This window comes from Stegodyphus dumicola, chromosome 5 (genome assembly GCF_044657685.1).
Source record: "Stegodyphus dumicola isolate Sdum_Otavi_A_Nest chromosome 5, ASM4465768v1".
NCBI lineage: Eukaryota > Metazoa > Arthropoda > Arachnida > Araneae > Eresidae > Stegodyphus > Stegodyphus dumicola.
In genome coordinates this window covers 35,226,308-35,242,954 of record NC_140772.1, presented here as the reverse complement: position 1 = coordinate 35,242,954, position 16,647 = coordinate 35,226,308, and the positions used below count along the sequence as shown (strand labels likewise).

General features: G+C 31.7%; 1 protein-coding gene across 6 annotated transcripts in view; it reads left to right on the top strand.

Moving 5' to 3' along the window:
• LOC118191421 (uncharacterized) overlaps positions 1-16,647 on the top strand; it is a 90,502-nt gene that overhangs the window by 54,718 nt on the left and 19,137 nt on the right. For 4 of the 6 annotated variants that reach the window (XM_035362218.2, XM_035362221.2, XM_035362222.2 and 1 more), the window contains 2 exons: positions 5,278-5,378; positions 13,245-13,602. In XM_035362218.2, coding sequence (XP_035218109.1) covers positions 5,278-5,378; positions 13,245-13,602 — 459 coding nt within the window. The remainder of the gene's footprint in view (positions 1-5,277; positions 5,379-13,244; positions 13,603-16,647) is intronic. The other 2 variants (XM_035362220.2, XM_035362219.2) reach the window with 2 other exon arrangements.

Here is a 16,647-nt window from a genome sequence, read left to right as displayed (position 1 = left end):
AGTCCCTTATAGGTGCTTACTTTTTCTTTAAAGCCCTTATTTTTTGTTTTTAGTGCTTATTTTTTGCTTTTAGTGCTTTTTTTTTAATGAAGGCGCTATTTTTCCCCGTATCAAAGCCGAAACTAAATAAACAACTTTTCTTCCTAATATGGAATGTCAGATGGTGAGTCATACTCCCGGAAATAGCTTTTCCCCCTTTCTCTGCATTAACATAACCTTTGGTGTGCACAAAGAGTAGACAGGTGCCCGTCGTTCTATTGGTCAAAGAATTGCGAAAGCAGTAGAAAAATCCGCTACATTCGGCATTCCTTTCCTCCCACCCAAATACTACACACGTTTGAATTTCTATCAAGATCTTAAAAAGATTTGCATTCTCGTTCTGCTTGGTCAGTTCATATTCGTGTTTATTATGATTGTTATGCTTATATTATGAGCATATGTATGAATGTTTATAATAACATAGTTGCATTAACTGCTGAAGTATAGTAAACTTCCAAAAATGATTGTGTTTTAATACAGATTAGCTTTCTAAGGAATAATATTCGGAATGGCTTAAATAAAGGGAAAGTAATCGAATAGTCAAAATAGTTTCATTTTTTTGGCCAATACATTATACAGTACGAAGGTTGGGAGGTCTCCCCTTTCTCCGCAAAATCTTGAATATTGAAACTGTTGCAGTTCGCTGCAAAACAAGCAACGGACCTTTTTTTTGGGGGGGTCACTTTCCAATCTGGATTGAATAGGACTAAAAGTTCTGCGGTCTCCCAACCCAAGCGAAGAATGATTCTATTCCGGAAATTTAACGCCGTCTGTTGAAAATTAGAATGAAAAACACTCCAGTTATTTAGTTCTTTTTTTCTCCCAATACCAACAGTTGTTGAGTCCAATCGCGTAATATCACGTAGGGAAGAATTACGGTGCACGTATTGCGCAATAACGTTTGCGATATTTTGAAGAGATAATTAATTTTGATGTTCAGTCCGAGATTTGTTTATGAGCACTTAAAAGAGTTTTACTGTGCTTGCTAAGCGGAACATTTCTTAGTTCCGTTAGGTTTATTTTTATATGATGCACATATTGAAATGTCAAAAGCATTTATTTAGCGGAAAAATCTAAAAATCGGCCACAGTCTACCCCCCCTCCGCTCCTTCAAGTTATGCTCGACTGTCCGAATATTCGCCAATTTCCAAGTATGCGGGTTAGTTAAGATTTTACTGTTAAAGATGATTGCATGAAGCAAATTTCTGTCTTCTGATTTCAGAAATGTACCTCTTTTTTACTTAAATTACTTTGCTTGTAATATCTGTTAAGAGAAAACTGTTATACAGTGAAAATTTAGAAAATGTTCAGAATTTAGATTTAAATTATTTAAACATCAATAGGAGTGGAAAAATAAATTGTATTTATAATTAAGTTCCAAGCGAATACAATAAATATTGCCTTATTATTATTTATTTTCTCTATTTTGAACTGAAATTTCATCATTAAATCTTGTAATATAGTTTAGTTCTTCATAGTTTTTTTTTCTCTCATTGTAAACTAGCTCTGTAAATTGAACTATTATTTAAATTTAAAAACAAAAAAAGTAATTATTTTCCATGGTTTAGGTAATGCTTATTCTCTCTTAATAAGTACTTCATTTCTCATATTTTTAAATTAGAAGTCTAATTTTTAAGGTTATGCAGTTGTGTATGATGTAATTAGGCAGGTACTTATTTTTTTTCTTAAAATGTGCTTGAAAAGTGCTTATAGGTGCTTATTTTTTTAACTAAAATGTGGCTATGAACCCTGGTCACAAATGCCGAAGAAATTTTTGTCACTGCTATGGCATCTGGATATTTGGAAGACGTACATATACTTTTTACAGTCCTTGAAGTAGGTAGTGGACCAACATTATCAAAATTTATTTTAGTAACTATTTCAGAAATTATTGGTACTAACATCATTGGAGACTTTTTCATTATTTCCTTTCTCGCCATTCAAAGAAGCATCACAGATTTTTACAGACTGTTTGGTTTCTTTGTAACAACTCTTTCAATAAAAATTTCTGAACAGCCTGCCCTTGAGTCTTTTTGATATCAAACGTCCAAATATTCCTTCGTGGCACATCTTTATCAGTTGAGTTCAGGTATAACCAAAAGTTGCCTTTTGTAGCTCATTTTATCCATTATATTTTTAGCGAAAATGTCTTTTCTATCAGACAATAATTCTCATTTTTGCATGTATCTTTAGATTAATTTAAATTTTATTTAAACTTAAGTAAATTTTATTTTATTTAAAGTTTAGATCATTTTTAGGCAGTTACATATCAGTGTTTTGAAGATGTGCAACTTCTTTTGAGTCAGTGTTTATTAATTTAATGAAAGCTTCATCTTCCTTATTTAATGACAATAATTTAACTTATGAAGTTTCCTAATGAAGGTTTCCTCTTCATTGCATTTAGCTATTTATCTTTTCTTTTGAGCTCTAGTGACAGCATTTACTTGTTGAGAATTACTGTCAGATTCTTTCCTTTGTTTATTGAATAGCGCAATAGTTGCACTTTGGCAGCTGAATAACTTTGTGAATGATTGCCTTAAAATTTTATAGCAAGGGTGAACTTTTCTGATCATTCCCTGAACAGTTCATGCTTCATTTGGTGCTCTCCGGATTTTCTTTATTTCAAATTAGGGTGGCGCATAAACTTTTATAACATATTCGGCTAGTAGCTTCAAGTCATCTGTTGGTTCGGCGGTTGAAACATAAAGGTGAAGAATTCTGTTGGCTGGGAAAGGTTTCACATCTTGAGGAGGCCATCTTCCCATTACTCCCCCGAGGATACTGCCTTTGAAATATGAAGGAAGTATTTTGGGGCAGCACTGAGTTTTTTTTTTTTTTTTTTTTTTTTTTTTTTTGTCAATTTCGGATATATAAATTAGAATAGGGGCATAACCTGTTACGTGAAGAGTTTCATATGTTTTCAGGGATTCCAGATGTATTTCTATCAGTCATCTGGGAAAGTTGACAGAGAGGTAGTTCATTGGTGTGCAACAAGCATACAAACCAATGCAGCTTATGACCAACAACATTTCTTAAGTCATTTAATTGCAGTATTTTTCTTCCCAGTGATGACACAGCAACTAGGAAAATTCAATCCCTTTCTGTATAACAATGTCGGTGACGCTTTGCGTAATATCTGCACTGGATCCAGAATCCCTGTCTTGGAGGTTGAAGGAATTTGAAAATCAGTTGCTTTCAGATGTTTGGCTTCTTGACTAACATAATCATTGTCGTCATCTGCAGGGGATGTCTTCTGAATCAGACTCTAAGATGGCATTGGCTTGAGTCTGTAATCATCAGAGACAAACGTGCATTTTCTTATCTTTATATGCCATTGCTTTAAATTCCTGATTTTCCTTTCTTTGTTGTCCAATTTTCGGCTTTCAGAAACATCAATTCTGCCATCATGATGATATTTTAGGATATTTTGGTATTTTGGTGTGGGAAGCTATTTCTCTCACTAATAATAATCAGTTTTTGATAAAGCAATTCATGAAAAAATATAAAACCATTAAAAAAGTCAGTACGGATATTCACCTGAGGTGCGGAACTTCAAGATGTCAGTATTTTAGGCTGAAATTTGAATTTTTTTTTTCCCCCGCATTTGGAACTATATAATGACTCAAGCAATATGAATTTAAAAAAAAAAAAAGTTTTTGCATTCCACCCTACTGTGCACTTCACACATTGGGGTTTGAGGCGACATACTTTGGAAGAGTGATTGAGTGCTGACAAATGTGGCATTGTACAGCACCTTCCTTTATTTTATAGGGAACTACAGAAACATTAAAATACATAATATGTTTAATTTCACCTGGAACTCTTTTGAGTTGGATTTGATATAGTGGTAATGGAGCTTTTGTCTTATGCATCTGCACAAATTTCTTAACCTGAAATCATAAAGTATTAAATGCCTCCTCAATTTCGTCGACTGGGATATCAATTGGAAGTTCCCTACACATATCCTTAATTGGCTTTGGCTTCCCATTTTGCTTCTGTGTTTTAAACCATTTAACACAATAATTACTAAATTTATCTGAGTGGCCACTTTGTTAGTGCCATAAAAACATACTTCCTATTGAAATCTTGATACTAATATGAAATATTTTTGAATAGTAACAATTACAGTAATATTTTCATATTACATATACAGTAATATTACAGTATAGAGTAAATATACAGTCAATATACAGTAATATTACAGTAATAATTTTTATAATCTATATTTTATAAAGCATTTACAGTTATCAGGCGTCATAACATATTTGTATCAAAGTAAAATATACTTGTAATGTAAATTTTTTTATATAATACATTGGACTCATGGCTTATAAGCTTCAATTGTAAGTTATCTTGCTTCTCATAAATTCATCAGATTACATTAATTTAAAGTGCTTTATTGGTTAAATTCAGCTTCAACCACAGAAGCAGAAGAATGTTAAATAAATAAATAAAAAATAGTACTGTTATACAAACTTTAGAGTAGTTATACCATGTCTTCAAAATAATTAATTTATTTTTGAGTAATGCTTCTGATTTGATATAACATGCATGTTTTATAAGTTCATAAAAAATTTGGTATTTATATTTAGATAAAAGTGAAAAACAGCTGCAATGAATCAAGAATTTGTGTATTTTGCAGATCTTCAAATCTCTTCCTGAAACCGTGGTTTACTTCTTAAAAATGAGTAACAAATATCTTTAAATCATCTTCACTAATATTTTTATTTTCTTCATTATTCAGTTATTGAAAATTTATAAAATATTTGAAATTCAACTAATTTAGGTAATATAATTTAAGAGATATATTAAACTAAGAAATATGTATTTCAGCTACAAATATAAGTGAAATTTTAGGTTATGTTCTTTTCCTTTAAACATTAAAATTTGTAACGTCTTTCTAAAGACTTTCTGATCACTCTTTTGATCGATTGCCCTTTCTTCTGAGAGTATACATCCATTGCTTGGGTAACCCATGATTTGCAGTGCAGCATATAGGCTGATACCACCACTATACAACATACTCCCACATTCTATCCATAATCTCAAAAAAGGCTAAACATTGGACAAAATTCTTCCTTTTTTAATTGCTTCTTCTTACATGGAGGAGGAGGGCATATGCATGATGTATTCCATATTATTATTATAGAATGGTAATAGTAATAATAATAATAATAATAATTTATTTTTTGTTTTACTGCTTAATTACTTGTTCATTTATGTAAAATTTTGTTACAGGTGAAAGAGGATAGCACTGTGCCAAAAATGACATTAAAAGTTTCAGGTGGTACAGGTTCAATGACATTAAAACTTTCAGGTGGTTCAGGTTCTGCAAAAATGTAAGTTCTTATTTAAAGTTTGTGAGCAGCTTTTTCTATCTTCATTAGTTAGTCATCCTTTCAGAAAAATCTTCCTTTATATATATTTTATGTAAATGTGTATTAAACATAAATTTAACATGAAAATAGTGTTAAATAGCCCCCCTCCTTTTTTTGTGTCTGAGTGAGTGCATGTCTATTTTAAATTAAGGCAGATTTTAACCTACATTTTTATGTTATGTATAATACTTTGGTAATGTGCTTTTGATTTGCATCTAGATTTCAAAATATATTTATCCTCAATTTTAGAAGAATATAATAATAAAAATAGTAATACAGATAATTCAAATCATTATACCTTTAAATAAAACAGCTCTTAATAATATTGAAGTAATTGTAGCAATTATAATGATCGTTATCTTCAGAAAGGGATATTTCAACTAATATGGGGAGACATATTATCGTTGTTTAAAATATTAAATATATATATGATATTTCCTTTCCTCCTAATAATATTTCATTATAATATGTACAGAGATTTATTCATTATAATAGAACAGAGGCTGTTCACACATTTTTTAGATGATGTATATTGTATTCACAAAACTAAATTACGTAAAATTCTTGTGTTTTAAATGTTCTATTTGACATCCCTTATTCTGAAATATCTTTCGACACCGCAATTTTCAGGATAATGCCTTTTGAAGTGGCAGAGGAGGTATTCTATCCCATCCCTCCCGAACAGCTTTCCAGAGTCCTGTTAGGGTTTTGGGACAACATTTGGATAATGCAGTTTTTAAAAGTCCGAAAGCACAAAAATCCATAGGTGAGACATTGGGAGATTTAGTAGGGATATCAGTGAAGAGTATGGCCTTGATACCAGTTTTTTGTTCCATTTCTTTTAGGAAATTTAGAGTGGATTTTGATGTGTGACTGCTAGCTTTGTCCTGGTGGAGTCTCACAGATTGATGGCACTGTGAGTAAAGCGATGGTATTTCATTCAGAAAAATTGGCGATAAAATATGTTCCTGATAGTATTTGGAGCTAATCATGACATTTTTTTTGCACTCTCTTTATTTTTAACTTGCCATTATAAGAAAAACCAGCAGCAATCATGAATCCCTTAGAAAAACTTTCTTTCGATTCTTTGAACCATGTACTTAAATTTTTTCTCTCCTTTTATGATAATAAATGGCTCTTTTTTTGTTACAGTCATTTAAATACACCCATGCTTCATCTATTGTGACAATTGTTTTCCATTTTTCTTTGGATAAGTGTTTCTCATATAGAATTCTGCAGCGTGTCCTGCGTTGAGCGATATGCTTTGGAAGAAGACGATGCACATTGCATTTTTTCGCTTTCTTAATATTTAAATCAACGTTTATCATTTTGTTTACAGTGGACATCGAGCATTTTAATGATTTTGCAACTGTCTTTTGACTAGGGGGATTTTCTTTTAACATTAAACAGCACACCTTTGCAATAGTCGAAGATGTCCGTTTTTTCCTTGGATACTTGTTTAGAATTTTTGTCCCACTTGAGGCTCCAATTTGATGCTTTTTTCCTTTCTTGTTGATGATATTACCTATCGATGCTTTAGATATCACAAAACCATGACTCTCACATCGTTTTGGGATTACGGAGTATGCATGTTTCTCTTCGGAAAGAGCATAAATGTAGCCTTCGAACCACTGCTGTGTTAAATTCGCCATTTTGAATAAAAACAAAACTTTCAAGCCACAGACGATAATTTTGACTTAATTGGAATTACTTCTTTTGCAGCAAACGATTTTTTTATTACCGATTACCAAAATCGTCTAAAAAAATGTGCAAACAGCCTCTGTATTATGAAATTTAACTGGAGAATTTTTTAGGGGAGGGTGAAGAAAAAACATTTTATTTCTGCAAAGTCAATACAGATTAAGCTTCACATGCTAAATTACTAATACAAATATACAATCATATAATATTTGTAGCTTCGTAAGGCATTGTATTAGCCTCAGAGGTAGTCTCTCACTTTAAGTTGCCATGGGGGCTTCCCCTTTTACTAGTTGATTAAATATTATTTCCTGGTGGATTCATTCAATATCTTAATTCCACTAATTGTGAAAAACATAAAAGCAGTTAGCACTAATTTATTTAGTCAAAATACCCAGTATTCAGTTGGCATTCATGATTCTACTACAGCTATGTTGAAAATTTTAGATGTCGGAAAAAAAAAAAAAAAAAAACTAGCAATTTTATATATCTTTATGTTTCCCTTGATTTATCTCAAGTGTTATTTTTTTGCAACTGCCAATACTGTCACTACCATTGCTGCTGCACTGATAAATAGAACAGACATAATAATAATACTTGGATACATACATGAGGAGAAGGAGCTCATAGTACAAAATCATCTTGTTCCTAAATAGCTAAAAGAATGTGCCCATACTTCTGATGCTTCAGATAACAGATGATGCTGAATGATCCATTACTTTGAGGTTTAGATGTGATGTTCCCATACACTGCAGTTGTATCCCTGAGTTATATCAGGAGGATTATGAGAACAGGAAAATCTTATAATCTTCCAACCACATCCATGCCATGAAATAGCCCAATATCCACCTATTTTCATATACCAGAAATTTTATCTGATATATCTAAACAATATTCTTAACATCGTCTGCGAATGTTACAGAAATTTAATCTATGACCAAAGCATATCTTTCCAATATCAAAATTTTTTTTGTTGTCCTTGTGTACAAGAATCCAGTACAACTTACAGTTTTTTAAGACTTGGTATACTCCTTAAGAATATACAAAATACTTTTTATGATATACAAGAATATTTCAAACTGGAAAGTGCTTGGAATACTCTTAAGAATATTTTTTTGAAAATCATAAAATAATCCGATGAGATACACTGGAATATTCCAAACCATTTGACAGTGTTCCAACAATGCTATAGAAAAATATGGAATGAAAATAGAATATCCCTGGGATATTCCATGATATAGAGCAAAAGTGTGAAAACTACAACTAAGTGAATTATTTCATTCCATTTTTTAACATTGCAAGGTTTGTTATGCAATGACTTTCTTAAATTCTTTATTAAAATTAGTTTCAGGAATAAAGCGTCATTCATTTTCTCATTGATATTACTTGCTGGTGGTTGTAGGAAAGATGGGTACTTTCTGATTAACTGAACTCCCAGAAAAAAGTAATATTGCCAACTTTGTGAATTGGTGAAAGTATTTGTTTAGCTTGTTTATATCTCTTAAGTTCAGTTCCATTCATAAATAATAATAAAAACAATTATATTTTAAAAAAGATTTTATAAGAAGGGATGAAAACCTATATGGCCAATATTTGCATTTATACTGCTTAGCCATATTTGGCGATAACTCGCCCATTTGGCGACAAAATTGGCAATATGCCACAGACGGAAGGAGAACTTTTTAGAAGGAATTCTTAACAGTTTGGATCAGAATATTCTCAAAGGGGGCCAAAAACCTATATAAACCGTGGCTGCAGGTGGAGTAGTAGTCAGTGCCTCTTCTAGCAAGTTGATCGTCAGTTTAGTGTCGAGATGGTCGTCAAGAGTATCATGAGTCTAGCAAGTACATCATTGAGTCTATCAAGTGTATTGTCAAGTGCATCGCGAGTTACAGCGGGGAGAGTCTCGAGAGTATGTCTAGTTCCAAGAACGACTGAACAGTCGGGAATTGTTCTCTGGTGCTTTGCTGTGAAGCTGTCTTCACCATTATAGCTTGATAGCCTGAAGGCTGTGTTGCTGATTGTTTCAGCATGTTTATAGTAGTTTTTCGACAACTGTAAATGTGATTTTGGAACTGTCATGAGTAACATTGGCTAAATAAATTGTGTCTGATTCTTCATCAAATGTTGTCGTTAATCTCTCCAAATCCACGAAACCTGTAAATAATGCAAGAATATAAATCCAAATGTACTCAAAAAAGTTTATGTTATGTGCATTATTGAATTGGCTGTTGATGTGTGTATATTCAAAAATGGCACCAGAAAAATGAAAGTTTTATTAAATATTCAGGGGTGACTGTGGTCCAGATATAGCTGAAATTCCAGATGTTTTATTTTCTCACATGTGGAATTTCTGGATTTGGGAAATGTTGACTGTAGTAATCTTTAAAATCTAAACTTTTTTTGAAACTTTGTTTTAGAACAAATTATTCAGAGATTACATAAATGTGAAACTTGTAGACTGTATAAAGTTCATTGAGAGGTTAAACGTGTCATGCGAGCAAAATAAGTTTGTCTTATACAGAATGGGGGGGGATTGATATCAAGAAGTTTGGGGCTAAGGTATTCAGATTGAAAGAAGATAGGAAAACAGAAATTGATAAGAATTGAGCAAATCTGTTTCAACTTGTTTCCGTGGACCAGTTTTTAAGTTAATTTAATTGCATTTAATAATTATGTCAGAATGAGGAACATCTGTATACAATAATGGCTTAGATGCAACACAGACTGATATTATCTGATGATTATGATAAAGGTTTTAAGGAAATTTATTGCATAACTGGACAGTTTATCCAAATTCTTCATATTCCATGGACTATTCTTTCTGTCAATTCCTTATATCCAGTACCTGTTAATATGCTTATAGTAAAAGTTCTAATCTAATATTTAAAGGGCTGGACCCTCATCCCAGAAGAAAAAAAATTAAAAAGTTTAACTTCTTATATTTTTTAATGTTAAAAAATTGTGATTAAATGTAGTGAAACATAATTAATTTTCAATGAATTGGGGAAAAATACACTCTTTGCTTTGCTAGTGAAATAGTTTCAAAATATGTATGTCTGCATTATGTATGTTGCATATGTGAATATTCTGAATGATCTGAAATTAGTTTGATTTTTCTGCACAGTATTTTCCAGCATTTTTTAAATGGGGTATTAATCACCCCTGAAACTGGGATTGGATATAATCAGAAAGTACTAAGAGATGTTCTAGTTTGTTAATCAGAAAAGTGGCCATTTAATGTTGATATTAAATTGGAGTTAGCTATCAGGTATTTAGTAAATTTTAATTTTCAAGATCAGTAGTTTTAATGTATAATTCATTGGAACAAAAGCTATTTATAGATCAATAATAATGCGTAAAATAAAAGAAAACATAATGGTAAAAAATTCAGTGAAAAAGTATTTGTTATTAAAAATAAACTGAACATAGTTTTTCTCTTTTTGATGTGTTAGTTTATTTCATAAAATACAGAACTATTACAAAGATGGTTTAGTTTTCAATAACATGTAAAAGGAAAATGCAGTAAAGGATACTGCAGATGAAACTTGAAGAAATATATGCGTGCAAAAATGAAGTGTTTTTCATAGTATTCTGTTTGGTGATGTATACAATCATTGTGTGTTACATTATTCAATTGACAAAATAGCCATAAGTAGGGAAGACATATTTTTTTTATCATGCTTATTTAGGCGTTCTAACATTTGCAATTTGTACAGAATGCATTTTACCTACCTTTCACAAAATTTTCCGATCTGCAGGCTGTATGAAAGTTTAAGACTCACCTTTAACTGTTGACTTTTTTGGGGAAGGGGTTGTTGAAAGGCATGAGAACATGTTCAGTATGTTCCTCAGATATGCAAGATCATCTAGGACATTTAGTTTTGAATAAACAATGTATACTATTAAATTTCTTATAACTTATTAAACTAATGCTTAACATAAGCTGAGAATACTGGATATCCTAGAAAGCATGTGCATCCATCAGACAATATAGGTCTAGCATTTCTGCCATTTTTAGTTTAGAAATGGAACAATGAATTATAAATATTGCTGAAGTAAAAAGACTGATCATTAAAGGGAGCATAGAGCAAGAATATTTCACCTCTAAATCTTTATTTATAAATGACACAATATACATGTCAATAATTTGATTACCGATAGGAACAGAGCCCTCATTTTAGCATATTTGGTGAAAATGCAAATTGCCAGTAACTCTTACATACTTCCTCTGTTTCTAAAAAAAGCATTAAAATAATCAATCACACCCAACCTATGAACCAACCTGAAGAATAGAAAGCAGTTTTCTTGGAGCATTTTGCTCAGTAGAGAATTGTCAGCAGTAAGATTTTCATGTCCCCGGAGATTGAGAATTTTCTGTCTCTCTCATGTTCAGCATGAATGTTTTGTTTTTAATTTCCGTTAAGAGTACAGTTATGAAAGTTCTTATTAAATTATATATGTATTAAATCTGATATTTAAGGGGGATTCCCATTTATTATTGCTTTGGGTTCTTCCAAATAATGAAAATAGTAAAGTAACTTACAACATTACTGGAAATAAAGTCCATTTATCCTTTAGAAGTATATTTCTAATAATACTTTTTTATACCATTGCTTTGTTTTGAGTAGCTTTTTCTAGGAGTGCTTTACCAAAATTAATTATCCATTATTTTCTTTGCTATCATTTGTACCTCCTGTTATCAAAAATAAGCTCTGATTTATCTTCAAAACCATCCCCATATGGTATAATCAAATTATTTAGTTCTTTTCCAATGATTTTATAATGCACTATTAGCATTGCAGCCTAGATTTAAAGTGAAGACTTCAATTAAAAGATTAAAATAAATGACTAAAATTTGAAGGTCTGTTGCATGCATTTCATTGAGCCATTATACATATCAGTGAAATAATAATTGTAAATCTCCTATAATGTTTAATATGAATTTAAACAATAGTAAATCTAATAAGTCTGTAAACATTAAAATTTGAAAATTTATATGAATTCCCTGAATTTTTTGCATAATTTTAATTGCCATATATATTATTGTTAATAAGCAAAACAAAGCAGACTGTTGAAAAAGTATTTGCTGGATATATTTTAGCATTTTATTTGAGTTATTTTATTTGCTTTGAATCAAAAGCTTTGAATTCTGATGGTTGTGTATGGAAATAAAGATATGCGTTTTAGAACTGTTGGCGTGTCAAGAAATGGGTATTTCGGTCTTTTAACTAAGTGAATATAATTTAAACAGTTTTTGAATGCAAACTGCAAAGGTACAGCTTAAATTCATAACTGAAATGTGCTGGAGCCAGGTTAATTCTTGGTTTGTAACTGCAATAATAATTTCAGCTGAATTTAATATTAGTTGGGGTTTTATATTTTAATTTGATATTTAACTGTTTATCCTTAATTTTTTTTTTTTTTTTTATTTTTTATTTTTTATTTAGCTCTCTGCTTTTGTTGTAGTTTATCATTGTTTAATTTATTTACTTTCATTCATCTTTCTTTTGAAAAATTAGAAATTTTACAAGATTAAAATAGGGAGCCATTTTATATTTCATATATTATAGCTTTTTGAATGTGTTTCCTTATTTTTAATATTTACTTCCCTAATTCTTTTATTAACTCTTTCAAGAAATATTAATCCTCAGTAATAGTTTTATAATTAGAAGTTGTTGATCATCTAAATGATATTTATAATAATGTGAAATTTGTGACATGTTTTTCCATCCTTCTTTTTCTTCTTCTTCTTCCCCCCCTCCTCTTTTTTTATGGGAGTTGAATATAATTTATGTTCTGTTTTAATTTGTGATATCTTAAAAAATGCATGTCCTTGAAAGTATTGTAATCTTTTATTTATTGTTTCATCTATTTTGAAGCATTATGATATTTAATGAATTTTTATTTGTTAAAAAAGTGTGAAATAAGCATTTCCTGTAATTATTTTTGTTTTTGTTTATTCTTTCTTAGTACTGAAATTAATATGGTGATGGCCTTTTTTTTTATTGGGGGCAGAAAGCATGTTCTTGTTTTCTTTGAGGGAGACTTAATCTCTCTTTGCATGGTGCATTATTTTTTCTGCATGCTTTTTGTGTTTAATTTTCCATTTTTATTCTCCCCTTCTAGCTTTGTTAAACCTAATTCAAAAACTTCCACACCATTATCTAGCAGCTCCTCACCATCAAATGTTATGGAGGATGAGAATGTTCCATCGCCATCGCCAGTGGCTCATGTTCCAACTCCTTCGCCACCACGTGTCCCAACACCTCCGCCACCACCTCGGTTACCAACTCCGCCACCTCCTGTACCTTCACCTCCACCTGTTAAAGAAATTAAAGAGCCAAGTCCTCCACCAGTTCCACCACCACCTGTCACCACCAAAACTACACATTCCAGGGGCCGCGGCCGAGGGAAGAAAGCTGCAGTACAAGCTGCTGTTCCACCTGCACGAACAGTTATCACTGAAACACTTGGAACTATAGTTGTAAGTTACTATAATTTGGGATGTTCTATATTCCTGATATATATAAGTAACTACAGTGAACCCTTTTTATGATGACCATCCACAGTTCCAGATTAATTTTCTGCCAGCTTTCTTGCAATAATGTTTTACAGTCTAAAGGATCAGAATAAGCAATTCTGAATAGCAGATAACAGTTCTGTAGAGAAATTTTGAAGTTTGTTAATGATGATTATGATCCTGTTTTGGAACCACCGATAAGACCATCATTTGGCTGTATCGCTGTTCTAGTCTTCTGTGTGTTGGGCTATCTATTAAAATGATTGACCTGCCTACTTATTAAAGATGATGATGCAGCCTTTATCAAACTTGGTTACTGAATCAGTCTTTGGAGAATTCTCTTTTCCTGCTATAAATGATATATATTTTTTCACATAAATATTCGAATTTGAGACAGAAGCCAATGTGTGCTTTATATGCTTTTTTTCCAGTATGTGGATCCCTAAGTACTGTACACATGCTTTGTGGTCTTTCTTTTACAAGGAGATTCAGATATGATTGGGACTGCTGCTCACTACTCATGTACAGTGCTGTGTGTCCTCGGGTAAGTAACGCCACTACCCCTGCCCTTACCTTCTTGCAGATTAGAACTTGCTCCATTGTGTTTTGAAATTGTGAGATGGATGAGCAAACAGTTGCTACCTCGAAGCTTGGAACAATGCATCATGATCAGATTTCTCATTAAAAAAAAAGTCCAGTCATCTAAAATTTGACAGAGACTATGTGTGAAAGAGATCTTCTCTAGGATCTATGTGTTTGAGTGGCACAAGTGCTTTACTGAGAGATGAGAGTGTATGGCAAACATTTGTTGTGTCAAGAAAGTTTCATCATCTGTATGTGGTTATTCATAAGAATAGGTGCATCACTTTCAAAAAACTTTTATCGATGCTTTCAGTTAGTGTTGGGAGTGTACAAACTATTGTGAAAAAACATTTGCATTTTGGCAAGGTGGACCAGTAGATTCCAAGCCTGTTGACAGACAAGAACAAAATGATGCACATGTAAACTACCATTTCTCTCCTTTGGCAGTCTAAAGATAAAGAGGATGCATTTTGGAAGTGCATAGTGACTGTTAATGAAATATTGGTCCACTACTTTAAATTCAAAGTCCTTGGCAGAAATCCCACTTGGAAGGAATGCAGTTTGGGGATAATGATGCCATCATCATTAGTGTTCAGGAAAAGATTTATAACTAGCTGAAAAATTTCATGAAACAGAAAAAAGGGCTTCTAAACACATTGGCAAAAATGTATCAACTCTCAACTCTGGAGGGAAGTGCATTGGAGGGTGATATGTTTAAGTGTATGAAAGGTTTGCAAAATTATAATAATAATCAGTCCTGGTAATATTTAAACCACCTTGTATATTTCCAACTAGAGAGTAGATTGTGTAATAGGTTTTTAGGTACACGGATTTTTTACTGTACAGTATATTTTAATCTACAGTTTGTGCGTGAATCAATGTTTCTAGTATCAAGTAAAGCTTTTGTTTAAAGAAAAAGAATACTCTTAATAACTAGGCTTTGATGAAATCAATCTTTTTAACTATACATGAAGTGTGGCCAATTTTTTAATATATAGTGGTCTGTGACTATTTCCATATGTAGGGAACTATAGATATTTTTCTATGATAATCCCCAGATGAACAATGCTTTTAATAATTTTTTTAATGGAAAATTCTAGTAGAAAAATTTAGAAAGATATTTTTAAATATCAAATTTAGTAATATCCTCCCATGCACCCACACAAATTATTTTGCTTTTTGTGCAGTTTTGGGTTTATGTTATACCAAAGGGCTTTAGCCCAGAAGGGCTATTAATTTTGTTTTGGCATTTTGTGTTGGAAACTTTTCAAATTGTTGCCACCAAATTTTATCGGCTGTGTTATATTTAAAGAAATTAAATAATGATTCTTCATAAATGTATGTTTCTCACATTGTGATAAAACAACAGTACGTAGAGCCATCAAATTTTGAATAACGTAATCCTCCGCCGAATATGAGCATCTAGAAGACCTAATTTGGAATTTGTTTTATTATCGATTTCATATTTTGTAACATTATAATGAATTTTTGATTAAGAAACTCGATGATTTCAAAGCGAGCAATGGCAAAACTGTACGGTGGGGGGGGATTTTTATCTCCAGTGTGTGAGATTGTGTATCGGAAATTCTAAAGATATGTTCATTTTAAAATTATTTTCCAATATTGCTGTTGAATTGAATTTAGTGGTTTTATTGCGAAGAAAATTATATTTAATAAATAAAGGTAACACACAAAATGTTAAAAAAGGGGACCCCTTTGGGCGTAATGTAAAATCTGAAAGCTTTCAGATTTTTTTGTTTTTTAATTTTTTAAAATTATACATTTTTTACATTTATCATCAGTCTTTTTTTGCATTGCCACTGCTCGAAACATTTCGTTGTTGAACAGAGCCAACTTAAAGTTCGACTGACCTGAAGCATGATGTGGCATGTATTCAACTGTTGCATTCATTGATGCATTCAACTGTAACCTCTCTGATTCTATCTCTAGTATGGGGGCATAAAGACTTAGTGGGTGCAAGGTAAGACATCTGTCTATTTTGTCTGTCTGTGACAGTTTTGATTATTTCCTAAATGTAGTCCGAATTTCCAACTTTTAGACAGGCAGCAAAATCAATAATTATGATATCCTTTGTGTGCTGTATTATTTCTTTCTTGTTAGATTCATTTATGTACTTTTTAATCATCCAGAATCTTTTCTTACAGAGATTTGCTTACAAACTGATGACTAACCCACAATGGGAAAGCTAAGCGAGCATGCATTTATAATTTTAATGAAGAATGGGAGCACCAGTTTTGCTTTGTAAATAGGAAAGACAAATATACAAGGTGTTTATAAAGTCTCTATACATTTTTGAGAAATATGTTGTAATTTCAATATTTTTGTAATTTCAAAATTCTGAAAGAATGCTGTCAACAGAGAAAGAATAGCCATTGTTTGTGCCCGTGCACATGGATTAGTGTATCA